This window comes from Buteo buteo, chromosome 15 (genome assembly GCF_964188355.1).
Source record: "Buteo buteo chromosome 15, bButBut1.hap1.1, whole genome shotgun sequence".
Classification (NCBI taxonomy): domain Eukaryota; kingdom Metazoa; phylum Chordata; class Aves; order Accipitriformes; family Accipitridae; genus Buteo; species Buteo buteo.
Window position 1 is genome coordinate 40,529 of NC_134185.1, and position 17,344 is coordinate 57,872.

Below are 17,344 nucleotides of genomic sequence, written 5' to 3' on the forward strand. Positions count from 1 at the left end.
ATACCCCTGCATAACCTCCAGGCAGTACAATGTGTTCAGCTGTTCAATTCCCTTTAGTATAATGTACATCTACAGAAGTGATGCAAAGAAGAACTATGACAGGTATGCTGTAGCCCAATAATGGGGGGGGGGGGGGGAAGGACACACACAACATGACACAAATTTTACAGAGGCATAAAAAAGTTGAACAGGAAATCAGACTGACAGTATGGTAATTCTGGTATTTTGACTAAAAAAGGTAAGCGTTGCCTTAAGAAACACTGAAAATAAGAAAGCTCCAAAATTGTCTTAAGTGGAATATTTAATTTTTTTTTTAAATTAACCATGCACACACAAGCACAAAAATCTTAGTGTGATCAGTCTTACAACTTTGAGATTTGTTATTTCCAGTTGGAAATACCTCCCTGGCATTACCACTTTGCATCAAATGATGCCCCGCTTACTGGGAGAACACCCATTCACTGAATGGATACAACATGGGAGTGACAGATGCATTAGCGTCATACTCGTTAGTGAAGGCTTTATTTCACTAAGGCATTAACAACTACCAAAGTTTTCTGCTAGTGGTAGCATTATCAGCTGAAAGCAAAGAATTTTGGCAAGATTCAGGTAATACTGCCAATCAGCTATTGAAGAGATACTAACAGATAAAACAGGAGTGCAATTAGCTTGGTCTCACAGAACAAAACTTCGTGTCTTGTGGCAGAACATCTGTTGCTCCTAATCCAGGATGCCAGTCTGCCATGGGTGTAACAGACAGCCACATCCGCTCCCGCCATGCAGTCACAGAGATGCACAGAGAAGAGCATTTTTATTGCCAGCTCTGCACCTGTGGGTTTTGGTAACTAAAATATATGGTATTTTAATGAGAATGCTTTGAGTGGAGAATGGGACAATGTTTGTCAAAAACTATTCACAAGGGACAATGCGAGTGAGTGCTAAACGTTTAGGCACGTCTCTTCATCCAAAAGGTGAAAGTTACTCCCACTGAAGAGTGAGGTGAAGACCTAAGGACTCCTGCAATATGGAAGTCATCTGGTTTACATCTACACACTGACCCCAGTAGGATAAAAAATAAATTTTCAAGCACCGTACATGGAGAGCATGCTCCAGGACAATGCTAATTTCAACAGTCTCCATCTCAAGTCATATTGGAGAACAAGCACTACAAAGCAACAACAAAAAAACTTTAGATTTAAGATGGGAATGAAATGAAAACTGTTACCCAATGCTACAAATATATATTTCTACATTAAAGTATGTGTACTAAATTTCAACATACCCTAAATTTAGCAAGTCTGTCAAGTCTCCACCTAGGAAAATTTCTACTGAGTTTTCAGTCCTTAGAACAGTGATTTATAATGACAGACCTTGAATAGAAATGGCTTACGTAATAGTACAATGTCTACAGTGTAACATGTAATAGTACAAATGCTCATTATATGTAATAAAGACTTATTTTTCAGTACTCTGTACAAACAAGGCAAAAAAGATGTTTCAGACACTTTGTGGTTTTGTTTCTTTTTCAAGAAAAATGAATAAAACCCATGAAACCGGCAGACAGACAATGAAATGTAAAAGGTTCCAAATTAAAAACAGTTGTCAAAATTCTTCATGCGTACACTCTATCCTACATCCTGAAATTCTAAGGTGACCCCATCACGTGCAATTGGCAGTCCTGTCCTAAGTACCTTACTTCTTAAATTGCTGAGACAGATAGGACTTGACTCCATTTATACATACATACAGTGATTAAATAAATGCACTTGTTAAAAAATAAAGGCCTTTATCCAAGAGAAAATACAGGAAACATTATGGTGAAGAACACAGTTTTGCTGCATTAGCAAAGGGGATTGAGTGCCTTGAAGGCCGCCTTCTTGCCAGCAACAGGAGATGCTCTAACAGCTTGTCAAAGAAACAATGGTACTTGGTAGAAAGTCTAATATAGTAAACATAAAATACAGAGTTCAGAGATCTTTAGTGTTTATGCATAACTTGCTACCCACTTCTCTCCCTGCAGACAGTGGGAAAAAGTACATTTCAGTTTTCACACTCATTGACTTAGAAACAAAGCCAGCCAAGCTTCCTACATGAATTCACACAGTGAAAAGTCCTTCCTCCAAAAATATACAGGATCACTCAACTCATTTTCATTCTCATACACCATGTAAAAAACTATTAAAACTCTGAATTTTTTAAAGCAGCATATTTTGCATTTGTCACTGGCAGGTTTGTTGTAGAAATCCTAGAAAGTTAAAATTATACCATACAAAAACATGTAAACAAAATGGATACTTTTTAAAAGGCATGCATGCTCTTGAAGAGGATTAGAAAGTATTTATTTTTGGTAAATAAAAGATATCTTGCTTAGCATTTTTAAAAGCACCTTAGTGATTCAGGAGCCTAAGTCCAAAGAACTTTACATTAGATTTGGGCTCCTAAACATCGAAATCAATTCTGTAAAATTACTTAAGCACTTTAAAAAATTTTTGCCATGTCTCTGGATCTTGCAGAATTAGATTTTCTGTAACCAGCAGCTCACTCTGAATCTGACACAACATTCAAGAAAGGCTCGTTCGTGTAATTCAGTCATCAGCTGCATTTTTTTGGATCCTCCATAACTTAGTTTATGGTATCTATGAAAAGATTTTCCAAAGAAGATAAATATTTTGTGACACCACTTTGCAAGTTCCTTTTTCATAGCCAACACAGGATGCAACAATTAAATTTGAACAGGAATGTGATTATATGTTCCTTCTGAATAGCTGTTAGTGTCAAAGACTGTGTTATTTGTTCAACCTGTTAAGACTGAGAAAAACAAACTTACAAAAACATCCGTAGCACAGCATTAGGTAAAAAGAAGGAGCAGTTCTGGCACCATACATTTTTAAATCTAAGCTTTTAGGCCCAAAGTATAGCAAGTTAAATGTACACAGTGGCAGCTGGGAAAGCCTCATCTGAAATGCAACATTATTAAAGTAAATTTTTTTTTTTTGAAGATGCTATTTTATGATCATTAGCTGATCTCCAAGTAATGCATACACTGGAATTTAGCCTAAATATTCATAGCAAATGTTTACATCTATACCTTAGCACTCATATATAAAATACAAGTATATTGCACCAACAGAACTGCCAGAATCCATATTAATATAGTTAGGCATAAAATGTAGTGCCTTCTTTTTGCTCTTCATTTATCTTCTTAGTGTCCTGACTAACCAATTCTAACATCTTCTTTGAAATTTAGTTGCAAGGTTGCTACTTTACCTTGGGCCATAGTGTTATGGTCTGTACCTACAGTTGTAAGTATTATTCTTATGTTAAATGTGTTTTGCAGTTCAGCAATACCTAGTTCATAGCTCTGTAAATAATTCCTGGAAAAAGGAGAAGCTTGCCTAATTTTTACAAAGTGCATGGGGCAGCCACAGTTCTGTGTTTTGCCAGCAGGTGCCTCACTCTACACACCAAAAAACACTGCATGAGCAAGCTGATGTAAATCCACGCTCTATCAAGGATCCCATAGGCACAAGATTTGCTAAAGCACTGGTAAAAATACCTCTACAGCTGGCTTTAATCTGTACTCAATTGCACAACTTCATCCAGTTCACTGGGTTGTTTGGTTTTTTTTCCTCCTCCAAAAGTGGTCTAAGGTATGCTGCAGTTGCTAAAAGGACTTCTGTTTTTCTTGGTCCTCTGTTTGTTTGGTCTAAGGTTGATGACATCTCCACCATTAAGAGTGCTAGAATTTTGGTTGGAGTGACTTCCACCAGCTGTATTAAAAACACCTACAGAATTTAAAGACAAGAAAAGTATTTGTATTTCTTTACTTCCTGCAGCATAATACATTAACACTTAAGATACAACACTTACTAAGGCATAGTAGTGCACCTCAAATGCATATTTTAGTTTTTAAAGGCTTTATCTATTTCTGGGTCAATTTTGCAGCTACATTTGAAGTAGAGCCAGTTGGAATTACTAGCCAGGCAGTATTTAAAGCTGGTATACATCCGTGTAATTGAAGGGCAGCATATGCACTCACCTGCGTATGTGTATGCTACTAATTGCATGGTAACAAAGTTATGGTTACTTGAGTAATATAATAAAAGAAAAACATGACAATCTTAAAGTTAGAAACTTTGCTGAGATAAAGGAAAAAGCCTGAATAAAAAGGGAGTGCTTTAAGGAAAATAAATGAACTGACTCAGAAGTGCTTTAAAGAAGGACTACACAAGTTCAGTGTTCCCTTACAAAAGGCAGTTTACAAAGACCTTCTGATTACATGCCAGATTCTTTCATGGTGAGTCTCTTGTAAATCTGCACCAAGATGAGAAACACTAATACTAATTACATTAAAAAACCCAACAAACATCCATTCTCAAGTCCTTACACAATGTTTGTTTAAATGAATTTAATAAAAAGGCACTTGCCAAACATTAGCTAGAAACTTTAGTAAATCAGTTTGAGAGTCCAATAACTTCAGAGAATCACAAAGTTATTTTACAGAAGGAAAGGAGACAATATCCTAAGATAGGAAGGTAATAACTAGACCCTGATTCACCTTGTACTAACTCCACAAGGAAACAGATGAGACCATAAGCTTTGACAGCACAAAATACTGTTTCTGTTTTTTTTATTACAGTATACATACCAATCTTGTTACTGCTTGTGTGTACTAGTTCTGGATCTTCAGCTGTTTGTTGCTTGAGCCTTTGAAGATATTTATCAGCCAAATACTTAAAAACTGGAATGTTAAAAAGAAAAAAGGCACATCAGAGCATGCTTAAAAATAATCTTCATATCAATAATAATACCTTTGTATTGAAATACTACATGGTGACAAAAGTGCATTCGACACCACAGGTTTAGCATGATCTGGTAAGTGACCCTCTCTCAGCAGGCCTGTGTACCTGAGCAGAGTCCAGATTAGTCCAGTGTTTACCCAGGTCTTACAGTCTGCAGTACTGAAGACTTTCACAGCAGACAGAAACATCTTAACACTCCTGTAATAAAGCTGGCACATACATATTTCCAAATGTTCCAATCCATGCAACTTGGAACTTTTTAAAGTTATGTAGGAATTTAATGTATGTATTTTTTGCAAGAAGCCATAGAATAATAGCAGTCATGTAAAGTAAGTCTATTAATAAAACTTGGCAGCAACATTTTTCTAATTAATTAATGCTACCCTCATTTTACTGGTATATAAAAAGACCACCTAGGATTCTGAAAAAATGTTCAACTATAGGAGAATTTTGAGAACCTAGATGTGTTATGATTATTTACACTTGTAATTAATAACTTGTAAAATGTTTCTGTATCACGTTCACATTTTCTCTTGCAGATTTTTTTCCAAGGTGAATGATGTTAACAGAGAAGAAACAATTAGTTTACTATTAAGTTTGCCTGATGAAACAAACAAAAAGTTATCAGAGACTATAATTCATGACTATTCAAACCCACCCCACAAAAGATAGTAACTGATTTTTATAACAGGACTCTTATGAAATTAAATATATACATTAAAAAGTGGTACTTGGGAACTAGTAAAATATCACCAGTAGACAAAAGGCTGCAAGAGACCCAATCTTTTAATGTACTTTATTTAAATATAACTAAACTATGAAATAATTGTTCATATAAATTATTTATTAACTATTAAGAATTACAAAATAATATGTTCCACAATTTGTATTTTGTAATAATTGAACTTCTACATACAATTTTTTCAAAAGCTGAGTGCTTACTGACAGTCGTTAGGACTAAGCAGCCTTAACACACTGGCACTTCTAAATACTGAAGCTATGCACTGTTTGTGGAAGAGAATGGAAAGGTGTGCACAAAGAAATGGGCCTAAAACATTGATATCAAGTAATTCTAGCTATGTTTAAAGTGTCCTGCTAAGAAATATAAAAAGGATTGCCCACAACATGCAACAACATGGGAAGTAAGAGATCAGCTCCAAACTAGAGAGATGTACAGTACTACACAGCAGAGGGCAGGACAGACACCTACTTTGCTGCATCTCGTACCTTCTGTTACATTTAGGTCTTCCTTCACCGATGCTCGGTAGAACCTTAATTTTAGCTTTTTTGCCAGTGCTTCTGCCTCTTCACTGCACAACAGAAGACGACTTTGTAAATACTGATTTGTATTAGTTGTCAGCATTTATTTTTACAGACAAAATGCTTTGTGGTAAGTTACACATGGCAAGGTGGGTTAAGAAACTCAGTCGAAAAGTACCTGATCCTTAATTTCTTTACAGTACCTCCACTATGACAAGAAGGCATTGAAATGCAGTTTCTTTATGACCAAAAGTAATTGCTTTTCAGTACTTATTGACTTCATTAACTAAAATTTCCCAAGGGTTCGAAGAACAGGTGTCAGTGAAACCAAAAAAGAGGAGGCTGTAATTAACAGCACTGGAATCAGAACAATTACCACTGCACAGTCAAAACAATAAAAAAATAATCCTTAAGTATATTTTAATGAAGCAGTAGACTATGCAAATCAGATGAGTGCAGAGATGAAATCAAGAATTACTTTTTTCTGTGATGTGAAAGAGAACTTGGGCTAAATTTTGAGGAAAAGCTGATGAAACATATGAAAATCTCACCAAGGCAAATCACATCATCAGAAAGATGAAGTTACTGAGGGAGATGGAGTATTCTGAGAGCAAAACCTAAGTGGCATATCATGAAGAAAGAAGGAATTCAAATGCAATTTTGCTTTTCCTTTGAAAGATCCTCCATATTCTTTGCAGAGGGAGTAGAAGCTGATTTATGCCATCAGTGACAGCAAACAGAGAACAAAGAAAGCCAGTGCAGGAAACAACAAAAAGAAACAATAATTTAAATCTCTCAGGAAGATGGTAGAAATAAAGAAGTGGAGAATGATCAACTTCATCATGCAGTATTTTCTACATGATATGCTGTGGTAAATAAAAGTTAGCATTTGTTAAGCTAATTTTATGGCAAGAATGAAATTGGTCATATATACAAAGGCAGAATGAACTGACAGTAAAATCTGTAAAGAAAAATAGAGTGAAGAAAGATCAGCACCATGCAGTTTGAGAATATTAACAGATACGTATTTCTAGAGAGTTACAATGTTTTGATAAAAATGAGCAATAGAAAAAAATTAAAGAAAAGCAAAGCAAAGAACATTAAAGACACTTTTTCAAACAACCTGTTTATACTTCTTCATCATTTCAGCAAGCATTCACTAGCCAAACTGAACAATGTAACTTCAGTGGTGCACAGCACAGTTTAACGATAACTGTAAATTTTAACAAGAGAGAAAATTTAGAGTTTTAGAATTTCTGATTTAAAAAAAAAAAAGAGAGAGAGAGAGAGAATCGTATCATGGCATGACCAAACTCTTCATGCTATTCCTCTATCTTTTTGGCTGACACTTCAGAAGAAGGCATGAAGTGAACAGAAAGCTCCTAGCTTAGCAAGCACATCTGCCCAAGTAACAACACTCATGCAGCAATAGCTTTCGCCTGTGCTTCTAGGGCATGTTTTGATGCAGGGCATAGGTTTGACAACCTAGGTATCTTAAGTCTTCACCAGAAACTCCCATATTTTTTTTTTTAAACGTGTGTATGCAGGGAACATATATTGTTCTTTAAAAACAGTAAGATAAAACTCATACTTCTTTATACAAGAGTCATCAAGAAGATCAATCTTATTCTGCACCAGAACTGTGGGAATGTCTCCAACTTCAGTCACAACTTTCTCCTTCCAGGTAGGGATTGCTTTGAAGGACTCTCTGTCAGTTGTAGAAAACACAAGAACACAAGCCTGGGCTCCTAAAAATACACAAATCAATTACAAATACAAATAAACACAAATCAACCAGCAAACATATAAAAAAAAGAAGATTCATATTTAGTTCAAACATGAGGGAGTTTTCAAGTTTCTCCCATAAAAGTGCACTTTTACCACCAGCTTGTGTCAAACCCATGGTCATAAATTCCCCAAATGAAAATAGATTGCCATTTGATCATTATACCCATTCCTCATGACGGCTATGGGTCTGTTACCTTTCAAGCTATTTCCAGCATGGTGCATGTATGCAGGAGAAAGGAATAGGAGCGTGTGGAAAGGCTGGAGAAAGGGAAAGGGAGGTTTGCTTATTGCTCATTGTTTTCCAGACAGCTTAACAGAAGCCAGAAGGCAAATATTTTTCCATACACAGTATCTGTAAAGCACACTTCACATTATTCTTTGTGCTACAGTAATTCGGATTTTGAAAAGCAGAAAACTTAAGAGAGTTTTCAGAGAAAGTTGTGATTATTTTAAGTGAATTGTTTAGTAGCTTTTTGGAGAAAATAAGTGTATTTCTAATTAATACAGCACTATGATAAATTACACAAAAAGTCTTGTACCATTTTTGTTACGGTTTTGTAACAGCCTTAGCAAACAATAGTTAAAACCCATGGATACTGAGAAGGTACTTCCACACTCAAAAAATTAGTGAGTGGTCTTTTGACTGTCCAATAGCCCTTTGTTATCCTCAACAAACTACTTTTCTTTGCACATAAACACATGGAGAAACACTTTATTATTTATATGCCTTTAATATACTTGGTATTTAGTAAGAGTCTAAAAGGAACAGATAGCTAATGTCTTTTGAGACTCCAGTGTTATCTTGTGGCAAATATCCCAATCTAATTACATATAGCATGAAAATTATTTCATCAGTATGAATTTTCTTTTATTTCTGAGTTTCACCAAGTATCTCCCAATCCGATATTCTGTTTGTCTTTTTACTTCTTTGACACAAAGCACTCGAGTTCTTTTATTTATCTTTTCAAAGCCAAGTTCAGTCTATGTTTACAAAGTTTTCCTATGCTCTTTAACATTCTTTTGCATGCCATTAAGACCCTTCTGGTATGGTTTTATACAGAATAGTAAGAACTGCCCTCAGAATTTTAAATCAAGCTCTACCAATAAAACAGTAGCAATGTAGTCTTCCATAATTTTCCCTCTTCCTTGCATTCTAAAATTTTGTTTGTTTTCCCTAATGTCCAAACCATATTCTAACAGATGCGATTCTTCTGATGCAATTCCACTGAGAATCCTGTGAGATACATAGGCGTAAAATTAATCATTCTTTTCAGAGCAGGTTACTTTGCATTTGTCAATGCTGAATTTAACCTACTGTCTCGCAGTCTAGCTTAATAAAGCCTCTCAAGTTCTTTTCTCTACTGAAGATGAGAATATTCATTACAAGACTCTCACCATCTGTAAACATCACCTTATTCAGTTTTAAGACTAAGAAATTCATTGTGAAGTCTCCACCCTACGGCACTTTCACTTCATCTCTCTCCTTCCACCCATTCATTCTGAATGCTAAAACACAGAGATAACTTGGTAATAGTTAAGTTTAGAGGGAAAAGTCCTAGCATGTGGCAGTTAAAAAGGGGGTGACTTACAACATCAGACCTCCTTATTCAATTTAGATATCATAAAAGTAGAATGCAGTGGACAGGGACAGTAAAAGTAACTCAGCGTGGCCATGTTGTTTTTTAAAGAGAATTGTGTGATAGGCTCTAATTAGGAATCGGACTGAAATATTTTTGGGGACCTTCAAGATTCTGACATTTAAAGGTTCTTACCAGGAAATTAACAAACAACAGTAAGTGAAAGTGTCTTTCCTCATCAAAAAATATACCTGTGTATCAACAATGACAAATTCTATACATATATTCTATATGTAATTGTGTATTTCCAAACGTCTGCTGAAGGTTTTGATCACTGGATTGTAAGAAATGTCAGAATTTACTAACTAATCCAATAACCCTGCAAAACGCTTATTTAAGAAGAGAACAACAAAAGCAGTATTCTTCTCATGCTCAAATCAAAACAATATCAAATGTGATCTTTCTGAAAGTATGCTTCAGTATAGTGCAGAAGTTAGTATAGCCAGAGTTCACCAGAAAATGCTGCAGGGCAGAGATCTTACTAGGTAAGTTCTTTTAATCTTCTAAGAATATTGCTAAATACTCAATATTTTTATTGAGAACATAAACAAGTTTAAGAAATTATCATGTCCATGTAGGGGCTCTAAGGAGAAAAGGAAAAAAAAAAAAGAAAAAAGACAAAAGCCAGGATTTAGACATTGAAACACCTTTCTGTATGCAGTGACAACTGACAGTATTCAAGAGAGTCAACAACATTACTATCTCACTCATCCACTGCAAATGGAGTCTGTCATAGAACACATTGTGTATAACAACAGACACCAGCAGCAACGCCGCAGGATAGTGTCTGACAGAAGCATAACAGCTAAACCCAGGATGTTCTTGATGAGTATTTTAAATCAAAGTTCTTTTGTAAGAAGCTGTTTCATAAAGCTACTTTAAAGTACTGAAGAAAAGGACATTGGATTTTTTGTGTGCAACTACTGCTTTGATAACCTCTATATCTTTATTTTAAAAAGGTTCCAACTGGCTGCATAATCACTGGTATGATATTCATACATAGACTAATTCAGAAAAAAAATAAAAGAGTAGTACTAGCATCTCTACTTGATTCAAGTAGAGCATGAACTTGTCAGCTGCGTAGGTCTCCAAGATCCTCAGCAGACTATCCCATCCTCATAGACTCCGTAACCGTATTTTCTCCTTTTGTAACAGTACAAAGCCTATGTAACAGAAAAATGTGTAAGGAAATTCCCTGCCATGAGTGGACTCATACAGGGCTTTATATTTGGCACCTATTCGTTTCAGTCTTCTGTCCTTTCCCTCAGCTTTTTCAGGCTATGACAGAAAACACACATGCACTATAAAATTGATGGTGTTTCCTTCAACCTTAAAGCGAGAGAAAATGCAAGGTCAAATGATATCATCATCCAGAAGTTCTTGTTTACTGTTGATGTTCTAAGTGCTGCAGATCCTGGATGTCTTTAACAGGCTTAGCAGGGTTTAAGGTCTCACTAACAATACCCAAAAGAGGGCTGCCTTGCTCCAGATTGGACCAGAACAGTCTTGCATTATCATAATTACTACAGCCAAAAGTGGTTGACAAGTGCAAGCTACAGCAATGCTATGAAGGCTTGAGAAATACGAAGTCTAACTATTGTGCAACAAAATGAGAATCCTGAGAATTGACTAATCAGCAACTGAATAACAGACTAATGAACAAGATGACTGTTTTCCATCAAAAACCTAACAAGGGTCTACTCAAGATGCCAGTGGTAGTGGATGGAAGAGGATGCACGCACAAAGAAGTGGTCAAATAACTGCTTTGAGAAACATCTGTAACATGGACAGTACACATGGTGCTGCTAATGACAGCCACTTGTGTATGTGCTTAGCATATAAATGACATACCTAGCCAATTAGAAAGTGTGTGACTTCCATCAGACAGAAACTGGTAAGATGCATGATACAATATAAAAAAAGAAATGTTAAATACATACAGAGCTTCCTTCAACTCTTTGAATTTAGGCTGCTGGACTCCTTGCGTTGTATGATCATGGGCATGCAGCTACACTGGCTGCACATATTCACCTGTACATAGAAAACCACATGACATATCCACTGTCAGCTACAATTTTGTTTTTCTGCAAGGCTGAATGAATTTGGTCCCTGGACAAGAAGGGCTCAGAAACAGGCTATGAAGCATTCATTGTGTGACCACGGATCAGCAGCTGATCCCTGAAGAACTGACAACGCACAAGGTTCCAGGAGAGTACGTAAGCCCTAGTGTAATGACAGTAGGACAGTGACCTGTGGGAGAGGCAAACATTGAAGTAACAGCCAGCATCTCTCTTACCTAACTTAGAGGCGTCCTCCCCTTATCAGCAATAATTGGCAATGAAATCCTTACATTTCCAAAGTAAGCTTGACTTTCTGCTTCTATAATATTGTGCTTGCAAGACCTGGTGCTAAACCAAAACTGCATTCCAGGCTTTTAAAATTTCCCTTGTCCGTCATGAGACAAAGTCTGATGCAGAACAGTCACTGTATCCAATAGCTTGAACTGTTAATATATCCATCATGCTGCCTACAATATGTATCCACAGGATGACTATGTCCTGTTTCACAGCAGCCTCTTCAGTATAAAGATCTTGAAGATAGTGATCTAACTGCACTATGCTGGGCACGAGTCATGAGCAAGATTTCAAGATACTCAATATACCTGGTAAGTGAGGCCAGTAAATGTACTTTAAAGTTCTTCTGAAGACTCCATATTTTAGCGTATCAGTCCCAGTAATTAGGAGAGAAAGACTTTGGCTTGGAACAACTGAGGAGAGCAAAGCACACGAGAACTGAAGGCCAGAAGAGTAAAAAGGAAGCTCCAAGAGAATCAAGTACTACCTTCTAAAATTCATATGCTCAAGTTGTCAGCTGTAAAATAACAGAATCATCTACTTCCACATGAGGATAAAAAGAAATAGGAAAAGAAAGACCTTTCCCCGAAGAAATGGTAATCATCAATTACAAGTGACAACCAGAAATACTACAAAAAACCCCAATCCTATTAGTTGCCAAAACGATCATGAAATATAGAAAGGTCAGAGGACTATACAAGCCTGAAACAGCACAACATAACCTTTTGTTTTATCTCTAAATGAGGTAATTTTTCTAAGATTTTATACCACAGTGATATATTTTTCCCAGCCATCAGGTAATTAGTTTGACAAGAACTGAATGATGGAATCTTTCCCAAGTCATTCATATCTCTCATGTTAAAAAACAAAAAGGAAAGATTTTCACAACCATTGTTAAATTAGATGCAAAGAAAGTCTAAGTATGCAACTTGTAACTGGCTAAATAGATAACCTACCTGTATATGACTGAATAATATAGTTTCTAGTTTATTAAGTAAATAGGCTTTCCTTATTACTCTGTTGTGTTAATGTGTTCAAGGCAGTCTGTACCAGCAGGAGAACTCTTGTGCCTAGTAAACTATCTTTCTAGGATGACTGGTGCATTTTTTTCCTCTTGGATTAATTTCTAAGTGCCTCAGCCACAGTTTTTGGAACACTTACAAATGCGTGTCTTACAGAAGTAAGAAAACACCTTTAGAGGGAAAAATATAATTTTGTGTTTGATTGTCTGAATGGCTACACTCTGTGCAGTTTCTGTGCAGGTATTTGTCTCATTTTGTTCTACGTTTTTAAAAGGGCATGACTGAGCATCCTGCACAAAGTGACACTTAACTAAGGCAAAGTTCTTACACAAAGGGGAAAAATATTTAAGAACTGAAAAAGGTGAACTAAAGATGCCTTGCACACACATGAAATAACTAAAATTCTTAATACAGAGATAGGAAAATATCTTAGAGATGTGCAGACCAAAAAAAAACCCCCAAACCCACAAAAACCCCAAATGCCAAATAACAAATATGGTATTTTCACCTCTATAGTAGGCCTTAGTTATTGCATCAAATTCTTCTTGACCCGCAGTGTCCCATAACATTAGCCTGACATCTTCATCATTAACTCTGAAATAAACGACACAGTTTTGTAATCAATACAATGAACAAGAGCAATTCAGAACAACTGACAGGGAAATATTTCTATGTCTAAAATATAAGAGTAATTCAGTTCAAATTTAACTTCATTTAAATATAATGTAACTTAATATTGATGACAGTTCACCTCTGTAACTTGTCATGGCAGTAGTCCCTCAATTATATTACATGCTCTTTCCTCACAATCCATATTATATTTTCCTCCTCCTTTCCTCCTCTTCCTCTACATTTCCCTCTATAAGTAAAAAATAACATAGACTTCAAAACAAAATTTAGGTGCCTGAATAACGGTCCTTTTGTCTTTTTAATCAGCTTACAAAATTTACAGAATTTTCTTACTTCTCATTATCAAACATAATTGGGTATTATCTGCTTATATTACATAAAGAGACTGGATCTATAGCATATTTAATTATTTTTGCCACAGGCATTTTAATCTATATTGGCTAATAAATTTGTGTAATCATTTTAGCATAAGCACTTCCACTTCCTCCACAAGAAATTAAAAAAAAAAAAAAAAATCAACTGGTGGTAAAACACAAAGGAAACTTGTCAAAAAGCTTAGTACAACAGGGATTCCAAATTTTATTTTGCTTTGATTTATAATTCTAAATCTTGCACAGAAAATAGAGGAATCTAATTTCAGCCCTTTGTGCATGAGAGAAAACAACTCCCTTTACTGTGCTTTGGAGACAGCAGGCCTTGTTTCAAGCCTTTGTAAATCTTAGGATTACAAGAGAACAAAGAAATAGAAGGAAAGGGAAAAATCAATAGTATGGCATCTGTTTAATACATACTGGATTTGTCTTTCCAGGAAATCTACACCAATAGTTTTCTTGTAGTCTTTTGTAAAAATCCCCTTGCAATATCGCTGAATCATACTGGACTTTCCAACAGCTCCATTTCCTACTACCACCACTTTGATGGCCACCTCCATATCTTCTTCCAACATCTCTGCAGCCCAAGTGACTCTCTAGCTTATTCAGGAAACTACTGATTCTGTAAACAAAGTAAATAGCTACGTTCATAAAAATGCTGTGAATAGAAAGCAAGAGAAAATATGATCACACGTTAGGATTCACAAAGATTGTATAATTTGTTTTCAGCTCTGCCACAGACTGCTGAAGTGACCTCAGGCAAGTTATTTAGCAAGTCTGTACTTCGATTTGCCACTTACTAATTGGAAATCAATATAGCTGTTCACAGAAAATATCCTTCCACTGTATGAATGTATCATCATATGTTGATTACATTCCTGATGCTCCACTGCTAACACATACAAGATGCTCAACTGCTCAACCTAGCACGTAGCATGAGTCTGAAGTACAGCAACTTCTAACTTCGGCCACTGTTCTCTTATACCCAGTTCAGATATCGTCGCCTGACACCAACACTGATGCTTTGAAGACATAAACCTGTATCACTCTATGATTATATCCCTTACTTGAGTTCTTATGATCTCGATTAAATTTGTCTAAGTTGATAAAAATCATAATCAAATAAATTTGTGTGCTCCTATTAATTTAATTTTTGGCATGTGAATCAAAACACTAAAGGTATAAATATTATTGGGCAATTCTGAAGATAAGGCATTTTCCAAAAGTCGGGGTTTTTTTGAAGAAGAGATTGAATAATCCAACTGTCTTAACATGCTTTTAAAAAATGTTTAAACTTTTAGATAATTTATTTCATCAATACTCAATACACAAGCTATTTACATTTAAGAAGTCTATATCGTAAGTACATCAGGTGTGACCACAATCTCGCATCACATGGCCACTGCAACGGAGCCACCTGATTTCCCTCCGATTTAATTTTGCCCCTGCACACTGTACATTAACCAGAGGCAAAGCCAAGCTGCTGAAGTACACGGACAAAGTTCACACCTCAAGCGGTTACAGCAGACACGGAGATTTTCATATAAACTAAAGTCCCGATGTGCAATAATGGAAAATAACTTATTGGGCTGTTTTTATTTACTGTTAATTGCCGTTTATTTACTGTGAAGATTATTTCATCCCAGTGCCGATGGGGTTTTTGGGGTTTTTTTTTTTTGAACAGAAACGGAGGTGTCCACAGAAGCTAAGTTTCCCCCGCGTCTTGCCGCGCCGGGGTAGCATCCTGGTAACACTTCGCGTCTGCAGAGCGGCAAGTTTCCCCCCCCAGAGACGAGCAACCCTCCTCCCGAGGGAGGAGAAAGCACGCCTCTCGGAAGGGCTTGGCCCGTCCCCACGCACACGCAGCCCGCGCTGGAAGAGCGGGGCTGCCCCTCAGCACGCCCCGGCACGTCTCGTTGCTGGATCGCTTTCTGCGTGACACGTTCGCACACAGGCGTTTTGGCCGGGTATTCGGCAAGCATCGCTGAAACCGCCGCTAGGTCGGCCCCCCGGAGCGCGGATGGCCATTTTAAGCGAGGACCCACGCTCGGCGGAGCCAGCCGTTCGGTGGGCTCCGCGCAAGGGGCTGCTGCCCGCCGCCACCTCCCGGCCCGGCCCGGCCCGGCCCTGCGCGGCGGCCGCCGCCGCAGCCGCGGTCACGCTGAGGGCGGAGGCTCGGCCGGCCGCCCCGGCCCCCCTCCCGCGGCCGCCCCGCCGCCTCCCCGGCCCCGCACCTCACCAGCCCGCCCGGCCCGGCACACCCTCCCGCCTCGGGCCGCCTCCAGCCGCCGCCGGGGCCCCGACTCCCGCCCGCGGCCCCTCTCACCAACCCCTTGCAGGAGCGAGCGGGCGGCGCTCCCTCAGAGGGCACGGCGGCGGCTCCACCTCAGCGACGGTGAGGGAGGGAGGCAGGGAAGGGGAGCAGGAGGGAAGGCGAGAGGAAACCGCTCGCGGGGGCCGACCCAACCCGGACGCACATCCCAGCTCCCCCGCCCGGAAACGCCGTCAGGACCGGGGGCGCCGCTCGGGGAGGTGCCCGCCCGCCCGCTCGCTCGCTCGCTGCCGCTGCCTCCGCCCCCGCAGCAGCGGCGGCCCCCCCCCGACCCTCAGGCGGCGGCGGGAGGCGGCCGGGGCGCTCCTCAGGGACTGGACGAAGGCGGGGCTGGGGGCTGGCCGGGAGCCCCTCCCGTGAGGATCGGCCTCGGGGCTGTTGGCCGCCCGAGAGGCGGGGGGCGGGATCTGCCTGCCTGGTTGTGAGAGGATTTTTGTCTGGGTTCCTGAGGAGAGATCCGGGGCAAGGCTGATCTTCCCGGGCCCCAGGTGCGCTCATCCCTGCTCTGCTCCCTATCCGGCGCCCTTTCTTTCTCACCTCAACTTCCACGGAAAATGAAACCGTGTGTGACCATCCATGGGGCTTTCCTCAGGCTGTCACTGAAGGCAGCTACCGTTCCTGTGGGGAGCACCCATTTTTTTTGGCCAGGGTTTGACTGGGCCAGGTCTTGGCCCATCACCGTGGCACATGGTCGGCCAGCTCCCACACTTCACATGAAACAGAATACGATAGGTTTCATCATAATTGTGGACATGATAGTCTTAAGATCTGAAGATGTTCTGTTCTTGGGGTTTTTTTTAAGTGAGACTGATAAAAGATGCCCCCTGCCTTAAAATCCCTTTCTCTTTTAATATTGCAAAGCACATCCCGTTGGCTGGGGTGGCTGCTCTCAGTGGCCCCTTGGCACTGCTGCTAGTCCAGTGTGGTCGAGTAACACTCGGGTGTTACCAAGTCCGGGTTGCTGAAAACGTGCCTTGCACAACTGAGGTCTCTTTATCCCTGTCCTGTGTTTACCGTGGCTACGTCTTCACTCTAGAGTCAGTTGGTGTTGCCTGTGCCTACATAAGTACCTTTTGGATTTAGTGTGTTTTGCAGCTATGCCGCAAAAGAATAGTTAAATTTTATGCATTGTTTTTATTCTGAAATTT

At 38.9% G+C, this 17,344-nt stretch overlaps 1 protein-coding gene across 3 annotated transcripts; it reads right to left on the bottom strand.

Annotated features, from left to right (window-relative positions):
• Positions 1-1,408: 1,408 nt before the first annotated feature.
• Positions 1,409-16,590, bottom strand: RAB23 (RAB23, member RAS oncogene family). 3 transcript variants are annotated; one of them, XM_075046406.1, is made up of 7 exons: positions 16,195-16,590; positions 14,285-14,522; positions 13,372-13,457; positions 7,654-7,810; positions 6,030-6,112; positions 4,649-4,741; positions 1,409-3,785 (listed from the first exon to the last, which is right to left on the bottom strand). In XM_075046406.1, the coding sequence occupies exons 2-7, from the start codon at positions 14,437-14,439 to the stop codon at positions 3,646-3,648; spliced, it is 714 nt and encodes a 237-aa protein (XP_074902507.1). In that variant the 5' UTR covers positions 14,440-14,522; positions 16,195-16,590; the 3' UTR covers positions 1,409-3,645. The 3 variants fall into 3 exon arrangements, with proteins under 3 accessions (XP_074902507.1, XP_074902506.1, XP_074902504.1); XM_075046405.1 differs by having other exon boundaries at positions 14,285-14,486; positions 16,191-16,590; XM_075046403.1 differs by having other exon boundaries at positions 14,285-14,486; positions 16,195-16,573.
• Between the last annotated feature and the right edge of the window lie 754 nt (positions 16,591-17,344).